The following is a 16234-nucleotide window of genomic DNA, read 5'->3' on the forward strand; positions in this document are numbered from 1 at the left end:
AAACGATTACGTAATCGTGCCTCCGGCGGGGAGTATTTGCTTTCTAAGGGGGTATACGATATCGCCGTGCGGCGACGGCAGTGACTGATCCGTGGCCAGTTTAGTCCTTGACACTGCGCCGGCGATTGTAAAATTGTTTCTTACTCCCAATCCCACGTAGCCGAGAGTGCACGTGCACCGAATGCACTCCGTGCCCCGACTATACGTATATGCAGCGCGTGGGACTCCTCGAGCCTACCGCCGCGCCATCTGCGGGCGCGTCGCGGCACTAAATTTGCCGCAACGTTGAACCAATAAAGCGGGAAAGCTTATTTATGCCGGGGCGACTATTAATTCAATAACGAATTTCGATGACCCCTCGAACTTATTCTTAAGATCGTTGCATAAACTCGGTACCTCTTTACTTACAACTATAATGCACAGGACCTGGTACGTCATATGTTATTAACTGTATAAATATCGCGCTTGAAGAAATTCAAAACTTTGTTCTATTTTTGGCGCTGCTTTTATTTCTTCTTCCGTTCTACCGAAGCAAATTACTATTACGATACGATGAGCCATAAGTTTGATTAATAAACAATTTCTTCACTGTTTTAGTATCGTAATGCGGAACCTACAAGAATGCTCGCGGCAGCCCAAACAGCTGCCAATAATTGCAATTATAGAAACGCAGCGAGGAGACTCTGCTGACTTTAGAGAGTTTAGAAAAGCTGCGACGACGCCCGAAATACCAGCTCTCGCGAGCTACGGCGCAGCGTCTGATCTGAACACGCCCTTATGGTCGAAAGTGGATAATCGAGTTCCACGTAAATTGGAGGCAATTCACGGGTCTGATCGGCCGTGAATTTCTCGCGATTGTTTCGCGTGTTTTCAATGACGATCGGCGTCGACATCGAGGAGCCCGACAAGAGAGCCTGACCGAGGTTGCGACAGCTGCCTCATCCACGTAGAGATGAAGACGGGCCAAGCTGACACTGGGAGATGTGGGATCAGCTGCCGGAGCTGATACTGACGCAGATATTTAGTCACCTCGGTCGCGGGGACCGTGCCAACGTTGCACAAGTTTGTCAGTCATGGAACCGCGCACTATCGTCGCCAGTTCTTTGGCGTTCAGTCACAGTTCTCATCGACCGTGATCTGCGCGGTGACTTCCCTCTGGCCGGTGAACTAGCCGTACGCAACATTTGCAACAACAAAAATCTTAACTGTCCCTTTGTTGGTCAATTGCGAAGATGTACCGCGGTACTAAGATTGAACGACGTACACGGAACTCTTCCAGGCTAGCTTTCGCTCTGAGCAGCGAAAAGTTCTTTTCACTTGGAACGAGTAAAGATTCCGGGTCTAACTGAGATAGAGCTATACAGACGCAGAATTGATATTTGATTATGCGAAAAGTAGTTCTAGTTATTTAAATAGAAAGATCGCCCGTTGCCCGTTTGAAATTAATTCGGTGGGCATTTTTGGCGCTCCCTTGCTTTCGGATAAAATTCTTTAAACGTTTCTCAGACTTCACAGCTCCTCGAGAAATAGTATCGTGATTTTTTCGTTTATCTGTACACCTCACTCTGACATCAGTTCGTAGGTTTGCAAGCGCGTTTAAAGGCTCAGTGGTCGTTCGTCTAGGCAAAATATGGACAGCATATGCGCAGCCTGGAGCTCGCCTGGTCACGGCCGTACATTTTGCCGAGAGAGGCACGAATCGCTCGGAATATTCAAGCCGAGGCAGGCGCCGATTTTCTTACGGTTGTACGAGCCAAGAATGTCCAATTGAAGAGATTAATACTCACCGACTGGATCTTCAGTTGCAAATGGGGGAGCAGAGGCAAAATGCTCTATGCCCTTGCAAATTTTCTGGGGTAATTCAAGCACCTTAAGTATTCATAAAGATGCCTCGACGAAGCCTGTGCCTGGCACATAATGCAGTCACGTGCGGACTACATTAGAATATTAATTAGGCTTCGTGCAATAATACTTCGCATAATTAATACAAACACGAGACAGGCCTAGACAAGGTGTAGAATAGACAATCTATAAAAAAAATAATGCACTCGGAACAGGCCATTCGGATATCCCTCTTGTCATCAGAGATAAGGGAAAGAAATGCCTTGCAACATTTAAAAAAGTTGAAATAGCATGGTGGTCATTTTTCAAGTAAAAGACTACAATCTTCTCATCTATGTACTATGATTTCATTTCAAATTTAAGATACCACTCAAAATCTTTCGATTTCGCTGCTATTCGATGTATTAGCACTTGATTTTTTGAATTAATTCGTGCGCTGCTCCAAGATGTACTTCCTAAAATTTACCATAAAATTTTCTCAGATTTACCCGAATGCAAAATTCATCAGCCACTATTTCCAATACCTTTTTTGAAAACTGATACGGGGATCTTAAAGCTCGTTGTATTAGAAATCAGTAAAATCTTCTTGGCAAGCAATGTGAAATATCCATAAAAGTATATAGGATATTTTATTCAAACAAATAATTTCTTTCTTTCTTTCCACTTTTACTCGAAGCATTTCGCCTTGCCTCTGAGCATAAGAGATTATTCCAGTGATCTGTTTCAAGTGCTATGTAACTCCAATGCTTTCACTTTCTAATCAGTTTGTACTACCGATACGTTTGCATAGCTGTCAGCGCAACTTAGAAACGTTGAGTCTGCTGAACGCGAATCTTGGTGTGAGCGACGTGTTGCGGCTTTTAACGAGCGCTTTCAGGGGTTGTAGCGAGCACTTGGCTTATTTAGATCTTCGCGGTGCATTCCGGGAATGGCAAGCTCCTCACAGTAATCCGAGGTACGGGAAATAATTTCCATTAATTCCGCAGAGACGGAATACGCAAGCTACCACGGCGAAGGCTCACGTATTCCGAGAAATTCGTATTGGTAAACTAATGACGAGAGAATGCAGCGAGCGGCCTGCCGTATCAATAATTCCTCCTAGAAGGGGTGCCACTCCAAACTCCTAGGAACGAGTCTGTTATTCAAGTCTTTTGTGGAACACTAAACTCTAAGAAATACTAAATTCCCTTATTTGCGTTTAATTTCGAATTTAAGAGGTGGAACAACCCCTAAGAAAATGATAAGTTTCACTTTCACGAACTTAAAGCGAATGAAGATCGTAAAGTGAAGAAATTATTATTGATGTTACAAATCACGTGAGAAAGAAGGACAGTGTTTGAGAGTGATAGTCGTTTTGTTAACAGTGGGTGGCCAAATTATTATACTCAAACAAAAAGGTTTGAGATTTTTTAAGTTTAAGCTCTGCGAAAAATGGTCGCAAAAAATATTTAAAAAACGCATTTCAACGCTTCGAAGTTTCTAGTTTTTCTTAGTTTTATAAAGACGAAGCGCAGGAAAGAAGTTTCAGAATTTTTTGCCTAGCTTGAACGTATGCACGGGCTAAAAAAATTGTTTTCCGGTAAATCCAACGGACAGCTCTTATAGAGCAAACATTTCTTTTTAATTTCGTTTTCTTGGTTTTATTGTATGATTTTTATTGACCGAGTTATTTGCGATCAAAGCAATTTTTCATGAGTGTTTTGGAAAGCTAAGAAAATCTCCTCTCGGAACCTTTAGTTGCCAGTTTAAGATATTTTTTTAATCGTATTAAATCCACTTTAAAATGATCCCAAAAATTGACGAAAATATTTGGAGTATAATAATTTGGCCACCCTCTGTATGCGAAAAAGTAAATAAATATGTCTTTGGAGGGCTGTTAAATTTCAGATTAAACGCAAATGAGAAAGTGCGTATTTCTTTGATTTTAGAATTCATCGTATTTGAAGAGAAATAAAATAGTGTTTGAAACGATTCATATACTTGAAATTATTCATTGGATGAAATGAAAGTACATATGATGTATTAGAGCCATTAAAGTTTGACGTATCGTGAAATCAATTTTCAGATATCTGCGTTTGCTGGGTCGTTTTCGCGTGTTAACCATCCTTCGACTGGATTATCCGTCCTTATCGGACCAGACCCTTAACGCATTGACGAACGCGGCTCCGAGGGTGCTGAGAACTTTGCACATAACTGTACGAGAATCTGATTCCAGGCAGCATACGATCGCGGACACTGCCTGGCACAATTTAGTCCTGGTCTGTCCTGAGCTCACGGTGTCCTACACTATAGGTACAATATAATAAAGAGTAACGTAAAAGCGATCATTTATATTCCGTCACACGCAACATCCCTGAAGTGGCAGGAAGAATTGAAACATATACAACGTTATATTATAAAATTATCGATTGTGTAATTTGTCCAGGGATTGAAACACTAAAGAGTTGGATTTAATGAAAGATAATATAAACTGAAAGAGACTGAGAGTAGTTGAAATTGTTAAGAACATTTTGAGGTGGTTTTAGTATCTTTCTAATTGAAAAATTAAAGACCTTCCAATAACGATCTCACAATTTCCCTGGGTTAAATACAATTATGCGTTAAACATTAATTAAAGATCAACGATTGTAAATTTGTAAGAGATTTGTCACAAAAGTCTGAAGCTTGGAGAAAACTTTGTATTCCATCTTTCTTCTCCACAGAAAGTAATAGAATTACACTCTTAGATTTTGGGAACATCCACATTGGTAGATACGAGAACTATCACCCTATACACTGAGATCGAGTACGATTCTGCACACCATTTAGCCTTTTAAGTTTGATTTTCAGTGAACATCTCCCATTACGAAGACATGTGCTACTTACTGTTGCCCAGTATGCCATTGGCGAGGTTTCAAATGTTCAGTGGCCATGTGTGGGACCAGAGCAGATCTCGTAACTTCAGAAGCACCGTCGGGCTGCTTATTACCCATTACACCAACACGTTAGGTATTGTTAATTCTTGGCTATGTAATTCATCTCACTTATCTTGAAATTTTCCTTAATAAGCTTCGCACGCTATGCTTTATAAGGCGTTAACTACCGCGGTGCAACTTAAAAAGTTTCATATTCCATTAGGTTGAGTCATGAATGACTTGTCTTTTTTTTTAATTACTTTGATAAGCAATGCGTCACAGCATATATTAATATAATATATGTTCATCGTTCAATAATCAATATTAGTACTTCTTTATTGATCGCTACTTCGATGTAAATATTTTTGTTCAACTTTCCTATGGTTTTTGCTATTGAGACCATTCTCATTCAATACACGTGGAAAAGATAAGAGCACACGATATGCAAAGAGTATGGAAAATAAAGCGAAACAAGTTTTAAAATTTTCTTCTGCCCCCCTATCTGCCAATCTGATGTATTTCTTGTTTCCAAGGACGTGGGGTTTTCCCCATAATACCACACAATCAACTGATACCCTTTTCCCCTAATTCTACGACCTGATTACCACAAGCTTTGATTCATTAATGTTTTACAAAGTATCACACGTCGAAGTCAGCGCGTACCGACGTTACATTTCCATAATAAAATTATGCAATCAAATTCCTGCACTGTTCGATTTAATGCAAATCATTATCTATGCACTGCACGCGCTAAATCACTGCTATAACACTATTCCTTCCTATGAATCACGAGACCGCCGCGCTTGTAAGCATTCTGTTTGGTCGCCTAAAGCCGCACTCACTTAACGCGATGTTCACCCTCCGACTGTCGACTCGAAAATGAGACGTTCTTCGTCTAGTAATGGCAAGCAAGGGTCGTTAACCGCGGCATGCCATTGGGGGTATCGCGAAAAAGGTAAATACTCGCTACCTGCGGTGCAAGTGATTTATGACTCAACCCAATACCACTCTTTCCTTTAACTACTTCGCTTTACATAATTTAATTAGCCCTCTACAACGCCATGCGACTTTGTGCTAATACATATTATCTGCGTTTTATATCGCAAGTACTGATTCACAAACGTACTCAGAGATTCACTCTGAAACGTGTATAAGATGAAATTGGAAATGTCCGAAGGAATTTTTTAATACAGCGGGTTAACAGATGTAATTTAATTAAATTAAGACAGAATGTCTGAGAGGACACTTCAATTTCAAATCATGTATAATTATAATTTCTGAGTAGTGTTTGAAGCTTAGACTATCGCCCACCACTTAAGATACATGTACCATTCGCCGTTACAGCGGAAGTGATGCTACAACTTCGAAACAATCGTGAATTACTCGACGATTTGCTCGTCTCTATGCTCGTACGTTGCAAACACTTAACGAGATTACAGTACGATGGCATAATAAGGAACCTCGACACTTTGCGTGACATCTGTCAACTGCAGGCCGAAAGCAAGACTCGTAAGCCGCAAAACACATGCTCCGTCTTCGACAGAATCGCTTTAAACCGTGAAATTTGCAACAGGTTTTCGCACGATCCACGTGAAGCCTCGCAACGTCAACGCCCGGAATCGGGCGCTATTGAACGACATTAATTACCATTACGACCACAAGATGATGCAGCAAGGAGTGGATTTCCGTATCGAGGACCCCGCCTCAGTCTTGGTGTTCTATTAAAATGTTGACGACGCTCCGGGCTGTCCACCGGCACCTGCCCCGCTTCACCCCTCTTCGACATTACGACGGAAAAAATACAGCAATATCCTCTACATCTTGGCGCCACTGCTCTCCCTTTCTATTGTACACATTTATTTTTACACTTTCGAATATTTATAATTTGTTAATGATTTTTATGCGATATAAAGTGTATTTTCCTCAGCTCGTAGAAATCTGCTTATTTTTCGTCTATGATGGGTTTATGAACCGAGGACGCGAGGCAAATGTCTCTATAATGGCAAGATATAAACAGTATTAGTAGTGCGCAATAAATTCACAGTATCGAGGATTTGTCCTGTGTTTTATTCGATGAGAAATCGTTCACAGTCACGACGGAGCAGCGATAGGCTTTTCCTATTAATAAATACGTCGTTATAAAAAAGAATCTTCGCAGAAACGATTTATAAAAATAGCCAGCTAGATTGAGTAATCTAGAAACTAATCTCGATGCGTGCTATCCCTGCATTTTGAGTGGCAGGGTATAGTAAAAATGATTCTTGTTGATCGCGCTGTGATAGTCTTTGAAGATTCTTTAGTTGTAAACATTTTGTATATAAAAAGGTATAAAAAATCGCGTATAAAAAAGTATAAATCTAATTGTAAGCTAGTGCTCTATTTATCACATTACGCTATAAATATCGCGTACGAAAACATCTGTCTGATTAATCGATAATAAAACTCCACGTTTACACGGATTTCTTTAATATCCATTGAAATTTTTTTTATACGCCAGGGGGTCGAAGGAGAAGTGTGTATTTCTCTAAGATCACCATTAAAGTTGCATCTGGTAGAACACTAAGAATACTATCCACGTGTAGGATTTACGCAGTACCAGCGGCACACTTCTGCGTGTAACTAAATTTACAACGATTTGTTGTATGCGAATACTAGTATCAAGGACGGCCTTATAATCGCAGAAGTTGCAGCAACTGTAGCGCTCCGCAAGCTTAAAACCTACTGTTCCAGAAACGAGGACGTTCTGATAAAAAATAATAAGAAAGACGAGCTCCCTCCGTCACGACGATGCAGTTGATAACGTCCCACTTATAAGCACGTGAATGTAATAAAGATACGTTCGTTATTAAAAAATTGTGTCAAGGTAAATGTCCTCATTTGCAAGCGAATTCCATTTGCCCCTTATACAGACCACTTATTCTTTTTCTTCACAGATATAAATAACTGCATAGAGAGCTGAGTGATTAAGAATTGAAGTTCAGTACACTTAATGAATAACATTAATTTGTTCGTGACTTGATTTACTATTAAATACAGCCATTTCGAAATCGACAAAGGGGACAATTTTTTATATAATGTTGCAAAAATACTTAAACATCAGTTTGGCGTGGACACCAAAAAGATCAATGGTAATTTAATAATTTATACCTTATGCCACTTGTCTTACGTGTTTACAAAAATATTTGTTTTTCAATGAAACCGATGTTACGCAAAAACTCGTGGAAAAATGGTACCGCACCGATGTCGCGTCGGAGGAGTTACAACATTTAAGTTATCTTGTAAATAGTCTTTCTTATCACACATATCACTCGCAATGTTACTCTTTCTATGTCACGCGAGAGAACATAAATTATATTTAAGGAAACAGCTCGACCTTCTCTTAATAGAAATTACAATAAAAGCTGCCATTTTTTAAACGGTCGATATCGACGCTTCAGTGGTCAATCCTCCTCGGGTAGACTGCAAATATATCCACGAGGGGTACCCTGATTCCACAAATGATTTTGCAGAAGTACCTCAAGGACTACCATCGTTAATACGCCACAGTGTAAACCAACTGTAAAGTATATGTACGACTTCGAGAGATGAATTCAATTTACAAAAACCTTACAAAATATTCATATAAAACCCCATTTTATCCAACTTCGCCTCCGCCTTTCAACCACTTTCGTGCCGTCCAAATTTCTTTCTCGATTTCGTAGCAAGTGTTAGAAACTTTCAATCTATCCAGAAAGTAATAATATAACAAATTGAATAGATAGAAGAATAGATAAAGAATTGCGCTCAAGACAATCTTAAGCCCGATTAGCTATCAACTCGGTTTCTGCATACAAAGGTTACCCACACAAATCCCTAAAAATCAATTTCAGGATTTTGCCCTAATCAACCCCTAAGGGGGTGAAAAGGGGTAAACTGTGTTACCATACAGTCCTTAATATCTCTTAGGCCCGAAGCGAAGCGCGTATTTTGTTAGGTACCTGTAAATAGTTAATTTATAGATAACAACCACTAAATAAAAAATATGGTAACAAATAGCCTAATTCTACAAATGGGGGTTATTACTAGACGCAGTAATATTCCCCCAGGAAATGATTGAAAAATATCTTCGCCATTTTCGTGAACCGAATTCATCCCCAAAGTGACACCACTGTACCTCTTTCACAGTACCTTGACGGTCAGTCCGCATCAAGCATCCCCTTCCTGCCTCTGGAAGTCCTCTCGCCTAAGGTATGTGCTCTGCTTTCAGCTATCCAGAGTCCCCTCACCCTCAGCGACAGGATTTCATATGGGTGTTCAAAACGGTCCTCGTTACGAAGCCTTTTCCGCAACGGGGACATACGTACGGCCTTTCGCCCGTGTGATAGCGTTTGTGCACCACCAGGGTGGACCTCTGGGTGAAGGCTTTGCCGCACTGGTCGCACGAATACTTTCGCTCTCCAGTGTGAGTGACGTTGTGAGTCCTGAGCAGGGTCTCGCAGGCGAAACACTTGCCGCAGACCTCGCAGGTGTACGGTTTCTCGCCAGTGTGAGAACGATTGTGGATCTCCAACCCCTTTGCTGTCTTCAGCTCCTTGCCGCAAAGGGCGCACAGGTATCTGCGCCTCTCGTAGTTGGGGGTGTCGCCGTGGGCCTTCACTTTGTGCTGTTTCAGCACGGACTTGTACTTGTAAACTTTGCCACAAACGTTGCACTTGTGCTCCGAAGTCTGCTGGTCCCCTTCCTCGAGCTTCTCTTGCATCAGTGCCGCGGGGTCGTAGTGGTACAAGCGATTGTGCTCCTTCAAACTGCATCACATTTTTTATGCTTTAGGGGGAGAATTTTGCACCGAGGAGGAGTTGTGAAAGAAGCTTTGGTTCATGTTCCTGGATGACTTTCGCGGATTTCTAATTTGTACCGTTTAGACAAGTGTATATCGACAGAGGAAGCAATTCGATTTAGCTTTAGTATGTTGAAAACTTAATAGCAGGACTGGCTTTATTTATTGACTACCCGGGTAGATGACCTGAGACACTGGTTCAGGAGCAAAGAGTATATATTATGGATAAAGGTATTTGAATAGTATTTAAACTTCAAAATCATGGCATTGAAAGTATAAAGTACTTCCAAAGTATGTTCACAAGTATTTTAAATATTTGTAAGAAATCACTGTGAAAATTAACGGGACAATTTCCCAGTGAAAGTAAGTTATACCTGTACACATCGTTGAAGGTGCTACCGCAGGCGTTGCATTGTTGATACTGCATGAAGTTGTGCATAGTGGTGTGTGTCATCAGGGAGTCCGTGTCCTCAAAGCTCTCGCTGCAAATCTCACAGGTGAACTTCTCCTCGCGATGGTGTCGCTTGGTATGCCTCTCCACATCGGTCGCATTCACCCCCATGAAGTTGCACTGGTTGCAAGGGATCGTCTTCGGCGTGTGGGACTTTTTCACGTGGGCGTTCAGCATAAACTGCTGAGGATACGTCTTGCCGCAGGTGTCACACTTGAAGGGTCTGTGAATACCATGAACGATCCTCAAATGCGCCACTAATCTGGTCACGAAATGGAACTTTTCTTGGCAGAGGTCGCAGGCCTTCTCGTTACCCTCGAATCTGGAAAGGAAGAAAAGAACCGGCATTGCTTTGACGATTATCCTACCGAGATTGCTGTCGACAGATGCCACTTGCACTTTTTTATCGAATAGCGATAGAATTCCCTTTTGTTTTAAGCGTTTGAACACTGGATATTAATGTATAATGTAATATAACTCAGAGAAGACTACAATTTTTACATTTCTCATAATAACAGAAGAGTAATTAAACGATATAGAAGATTTTCTATGAAACTCACTTCTGCCCAGTCTGTAGAAGAATATCCTCGCTTTTGATCTTGAAATCGTCGCAGCTGGCAAGCTCCTCGTGACCATTGTCCCACTGGCTGTAACGAGGGAACCTTTATTGACAACGATACTCATTTACACGAATCACCATGTACGCTTCCGAAAATCACGACAGAAAATGGTACCGGTCATTTGAAACATCCTGCTAAAAAAAGAAAGTATCGATACTTTTGTAAATGCGCGTATACTTCGTCCATCAACCGCTATGCGTACATCCCTCAATAAAATGCCAGCTTCCGTACATAAACATCACCCAGTTCTTATTTTATTAAAAAAAAAAAAAAAACGAAAATTCCTGACACAATTATAAGCTCCAAGCACGCCCGTTTATCGCTTCCAGCCTCCTCGTCACGGCCCAGCCCCGACCAGCGAAGATTTCTCGTGCACCCTGCGATGTTTCTGAAGGAAGCTGCCAGATATGAAGCCCTTGCCACAGTCGTCGCATTGATACGGCCTTTCCCCTGTGTGGTACCGAATGTGCAAGATCAAAGCGGTCCTTTGCGTGAACCTCCTGTCGCACTGCGAGCAACCGTACGGCTTTTCGCCCGTGTGTATGCGCCGATGAACGCTGAGGTACTCTTTGCTAGCGAACATCTTGTCGCACAACTCGCACTTGACGGTCTTCTCGTACGCGTGGCCCCGCCTGTGTTCCATCAATCGCCGCTTGGAAGACAACACCGCGCCGCACATGTCGCACAAATGCTTCACCTTGTCGTGCAGCCCGTGCTGCTTCTTCAGGTGCCTATCCAAGAGCAGCTTCTGCGCGAAACCTTCCAGGCACACCTTGCACGCGTACTTGAGCTTCGCGTTCCTCGCCTGGTCCGCGGGCAGAGTGCTCGGGTGCTGGCGTTTCCGGTGGGTGGTGAGGTTCTTCTTGTAAGGGTAGGACTTGTCGCAGTGCTCGCACCGATAGATGTGCTTCCTCGTGTGGACGTTCACGTGCACCAGGTACTCCGCCCTGGAGACGAAGCCTTTCTGGCATTCCTCGCACCTGAAGGCGTAGTCCTTGGTGTGCCGTCGGCGATGGATCTCGAGGTTCGACTTCTGGTTGGACCGATAGTCGCACAGGTCGCAGGAGAACCTCTTCAAGTCCGTGTGAATCCGTTTGTGGCGGGCTATGTTCATGGGGCTTCGAAAGGTTTTGCCGCACTCGTCGCAGCTGAACGCTCTGTCGATGTCGTGCAGATTCTTCAGGTGCTCCACCAGCTTCCTCGTGTGACAGAAGCAGGCCCCGCATTTCACGCACTCGTGGACCGCTCGCGAGTTCGCCCTTCGCAACCTGAAACAGACGCGTTAATGAAGTACGTGTAATTGCGGGGGAAGCATGGAAACGTAGCGTTACTATTGCGATGTATGACTGGGTTGTAATAAATATCCTTACTTCGGTGGGAATGCGTTGTTTCTTTCGGTAATATACGTACTCACAATCGGTCACGTGCCTACGTTCGTTCTATTCGAGGGCACGTGCGGTGAAATTTCAATGATTTAGCACGTATCGCTGAGTTCTGCATTAGTTTCTTTTGTATCGTTTGATCGGTATAAAGAACGTGGCACCACGTCTTTATTTAGAATGCAAATACTATCGCATCGTTAGTATTCGATGCGGAAAATGAGGATGAAAGTAGAAAACTGATGACCCCCTTTCCCCCACTTGTTCACCATTGATCATCAAACACGCATAAAGTTCTCAGCTCTTACTCAAGATGACAATGCTTAAACAGGCGTCGAGTGTTTTGTATAAAAAAATTAATCCTTTATTTCGCCCGAGATGAATACAATTTCTCCATGCACTCCATCATTTTTGGCTTCAGACATCATTCACCGCACCTTCGACTGGAAACATTCGCGCACGTTTGTACAAAATAGATACAAAACGACAACGTACTCCCTTGTCGTCGGTCGTCGAATTTGGCTCGCGAGGAATTACTCTAATCGATCATTTCAACCAAATAATTGCGAATAAGAAACGTTCAGAAATTCAATCTCCCAGAAACTACCCACGCGCACAAAATTCGTTAAACATCTAGGAATTGCATCGCGTGCGTCATAAAATTCAATCAAACGACCAACGAATAACCAAGCCTCCCCCTTAACGATATAAAAATTTGCAAAAGTCCCTTTGCCAAGGTCTCATCCGTCGCAATCAACGTAACAGTCTCCCACTCATTTTCACCCCTGCGTAATTATTGTCCTCCGAAAGACCCCCACATTCACTCCAGTTCTTCCTTCACTTCGTCCTCTTTGGAAGCTTGGACAGCTTCGTCCTTCTCCTTCGCTCCCTGCACAGACTCATCCCTTTCCTTCGATGCCTGCACAGATTCATCCTTCTCCCCCGACTCGCTAGCAGACTCGTCCCTTTCCATGGACGCGTCCGCCAAGCCCTCGGTGAATTCGTTGATGAGCTTTTTGATGGAGATCACGGGCAGCGGTGGCAGGGGTCCAGGGTGTCGCTTCCTATGGCAAATCAGTCCAGGTTTCTGAGCGAAAGCTTGCCCGCAGATATCGCAGGCGTAAGGCCTCATGCCAGTGTGTATCAGTATGTGCTGTTCTTGGGCAGTTCTCCTCGAGAATGATTTGCCACAGATGGGACAGGTGAATGGCTTGATACCTTCGTGGATCCTGATGTGGAGGTTCAGGTCTCTCCTCTGGCTGAAGATCTTGCCGCAGGTGGGGCAGACAACCTTCTCCTGCCTCTCGTGCCAGAGCAAATGCTGCTCGAGGCTGTCCTGCGTCATCAATCGGCGCTTGCATATGCCGCACTCGTGCTCCGGCCTGAAGTGTCTGTACCTCATGTGCGACTTCAACGCGGGAAGGCTCTTGTTCGGATGGCCGCAGACGGTGCAGATGATGGGCGGCTGATTGTTGTGCATCTGGTTGGTGTGCTGCCTCAAGTCGTTCTTGATCTTGAACTGCTTCTCGCAGATCTTGCAGGTGTACACGTAGCTGCCGGTGTGCCTCCTGATGATGTGATCCTTCAACGTCCACTTGTTCTTGCTCTTGTACTCGCAGATGTCGCAGGGATAAAGCAGCGGCCCGTGGACCTGCTCGTAGTGGAGCTTCAAGTCTTTCCTCAGCTTGAAGGTCTGCCCGCAGGTCTCGCAGGGGTGTTTGTGCTGCCTCATGTGCGACACCAGGAACGACTTTCCATAGAACTTTTTGCCACAATAGTCGCACTCCGGGCGGCGGTCGATCTTGTTCTTTGGTTTCGCGCCTTTCTCGTCCTTTCTCGCCGGTGCACCTTTCACTCGGCTTTTTGGCAATCTCCTTTCCTTCGGCCGGGTATAGGAAGGTATTCTGATCTTCCATGGCTCTTCGGAGGCGGTCGTGTCGCGCAGGGGATCCAACGGTGGGGAACTAAAACAGATTATCATTATTTGTAAGATTGTAATCGGTGATTTCCTCGCGTACTTACTTTTTCCTTTATACTACCACCGTGATAGAACGTTTTTATAAGGACATGGTTAGAATTCTTATCTATATTATCTCACATCGTTCAGAAGTTACGTTTTATGCCGAATGTTAGTTTTATTGAAACAGTGTTTTATTAAAGAATTTCATGATACAGTACAAAGTACAAACAATATATGCAGAGAACATATGAGAAAAGATTTGATGACTGAGAAATTTTAATATATTCACCAAAATCCTCGCGCCCGTGCCTGATGTGAACGCTCATCCCGAAATTAGTAGTAAAGATAAATTGGTAATAGAAACTCATTTAACAAACTTCACATAAGATACCAGATCGCGATGTGCCCTATTTCGATAATATTTTACAACACCGTACAGCTAACTTCTACCAGTCTAGATTACATCTCCGCTCAATAAAAACTTTCCTTAAATGCGTCTTGGCACGCTGAACGAAACCATCGCCGAACCTGCTGTTCGAGAAACACCCAGTAAACATTCTTCTCCCCCCCCCCCCCAGAATCTTAATACAATTTCCTTACATCAGTCCTCGATCAAAGATCTCATTTACTCACGAAGGAGAAGGTGAGAAATAATTTATTGGATTCCAACATTCTTATTCTTCATAATGTAGTCACGAACGAAATCATTGATGATGTTCTTGATGGACACGGCAGGCAAGGGTGGCAGTGGTCCAGGATGTCGCTTCCTGTGGCAAATCAGTCCCGGTTTCTGCGTGAACTCCTGTCCACACACGTCGCAAACATACGGTCTTTTCCCAGTGTGAATAAGAACGTGCTGCTCCTTAGCAGTTTGCCTTCTGAACATCTTTCCGCATACAGGGCAAGGATAAGGCTTCGCCCCAGTGTGCACCAGCGTGTGAGAGCTGATGTCCCGCCTCCGAAACGTTTTGCCACAGGTGGGGCAGAGCGTCTTCTCGCTGCTCTCGTGCCACTTCAAGTGCTGCTCCAAGTTCCTATGGGTGGTTATGCCCTTCTTGCAGATCATGCAGGTGAATTTCGGCTCGGTGTGCTTGTTCCTCATGTGGGCCTTGAGGGCGGTCACGCTCTTGTTGGGATGGCCGCAGACAGCGCAGATCACGGGTGGTTGATTATTGTGCATCTGGTTGTTGTGCTGTTTCAGGTCGTTCCTCAGCTTGAACTGCTTTCCGCAGATCTCGCAGGGGTAGATGTAGCTGCCAGTGTGCTTACGAATTATGTGATCCTTCAAGCCCGAGAGATGCTTGTTCTTGTGATCGCACAAGTCACAGGGATAGAGGAATGGCCCGTGGTTCTGCTGGTAGTGCAGCTTCAGATCTTTTCTTGTTTTGAAGCTCTGATCGCAAGAGTCGCAGGGGTGCCTGTGTTGCAGTATGTGGGACACCAAGGCCGGCTTTCGATGGAACTTTTTGCCACAGTGGTCGCATTCCAGCCGAGGCTCTGGATACTTTTTCGGTTTCGGGTCTCTCCGACGCTTTGGTCTTACTACAACCCTTACGCAGCTTTTCGGCAATCTTCCTTCCTTCGTCAGGGGGTACGGGGGTAGTCTGATCTTCCAAGGCTCGGCAGGGGCTTCCGTGTCACGCAGGGGATCCAGCAGTGGCGAACTAAAACAGAGTATTAGTATTTGAAAAATTGCTACCGTTGTTTTCTCGGGCTACTTACTTTTTCCTTTATACTACTGCCGTGGTGGAACATTTTTATAGGAACAGAAATGGTTTGGTTTTTGTCTGAAATACTTATATCGAGTTGTAAGTTGCGCATTATTGGTAATTACAGTTTTATTTAAAAAGATTCATTATACAGTAAAAAGTACAAACAATATTTGTAAATATTTCAAATGTTTTTATCCGTGGCATCGATAGAAGACGATGGCAACTGATATTCAATGTTATTCACACTTTTGAAACATCGTTAAATATTCCCACACTCGTTAGTGGCGTCTATCACTTTCCCCGATACTCGCAGTGAAAGGAAAGTATAAAATACTTTTAAAAATTCCATATAAATTTACAGACCACGCTTCGCTCGGCGTGGACAATATTTCGTAATAATATCGCGTTGGATGTAATAATTACTTCGTACAAAAGTTAGTTATCTCGCTGGCGAGTGAAGTCCTTCGCGCAGAGAATATCAATCGTCTCTGAAATGCATTGCCTTCTGCTAAGCAAGACTAATTTCAAGTTTCATACAACACTGTTCATCGTTAACATCA

The 16234-nt window shown here is 43.3% G+C and overlaps 3 protein-coding genes across 5 annotated transcripts in view; 1 reads left to right on the forward strand and 2 right to left on the reverse strand.

The window, feature by feature from the left end:
• The first annotated feature begins 554 nt into the window (after positions 1–554).
• On the forward strand, positions 555–6662 carry LOC143371809 (F-box only protein 39). 3 transcript variants are annotated; one of them, XM_076817439.1, is made up of 7 exons: positions 555–1173; positions 1624–1856; positions 2633–2797; positions 4058–4134; positions 4672–4830; positions 6081–6245; positions 6310–6662. In XM_076817439.1, the coding sequence occupies exons 1-7, from the start codon at positions 982–984 to the stop codon at positions 6459–6461; spliced, it is 1143 nt and encodes a 380-aa protein (XP_076673554.1). In that variant the 5' UTR covers positions 555–981; the 3' UTR covers positions 6462–6662. The 3 variants fall into 3 exon arrangements, with proteins under 3 accessions (XP_076673554.1, XP_076673555.1, XP_076673553.1); XM_076817438.1 differs by having other exon boundaries at positions 982–1173; positions 3908–4134; XM_076817440.1 differs by lacking the exon at positions 2633–2797 and having other exon boundaries at positions 559–1173; positions 3908–4134.
• A 120-nt stretch (positions 6663–6782) lies between these two features.
• On the reverse strand, positions 6783–12411 carry LOC143371211 (uncharacterized). The gene is made up of 6 exons (XM_076816164.1): positions 12389–12411; positions 11148–11891; positions 10913–11098; positions 10564–10650; positions 9927–10325; positions 6783–9520 (listed from the first exon to the last, which is right to left on the reverse strand). Exons 1-6 carry the CDS (start codon positions 12409–12411, stop codon positions 9004–9006), a joined length of 1956 nt encoding a protein of 651 aa, XP_076672279.1. The 3' UTR covers positions 6783–9003.
• Positions 12330–16234, reverse strand: part of LOC143371803 (uncharacterized) — a 61848-nt gene continuing 57943 nt past the window's right edge. Inside the window, exon 5 of the mRNA XM_076817426.1 lies at positions 12330–13966. Within this exon, the coding sequence (XP_076673541.1) occupies positions 12823–13966 (1144 nt within the window). The 3' untranslated portion in view covers positions 12330–12822. The remainder of the gene's footprint in view (positions 13967–16234) is intronic.

Source organism: Andrena cerasifolii, chromosome 7 (assembly GCF_050908995.1).
Source record: "Andrena cerasifolii isolate SP2316 chromosome 7, iyAndCera1_principal, whole genome shotgun sequence".
Lineage (NCBI taxonomy): Eukaryota > Metazoa > Arthropoda > Insecta > Hymenoptera > Andrenidae > Andrena > Andrena cerasifolii.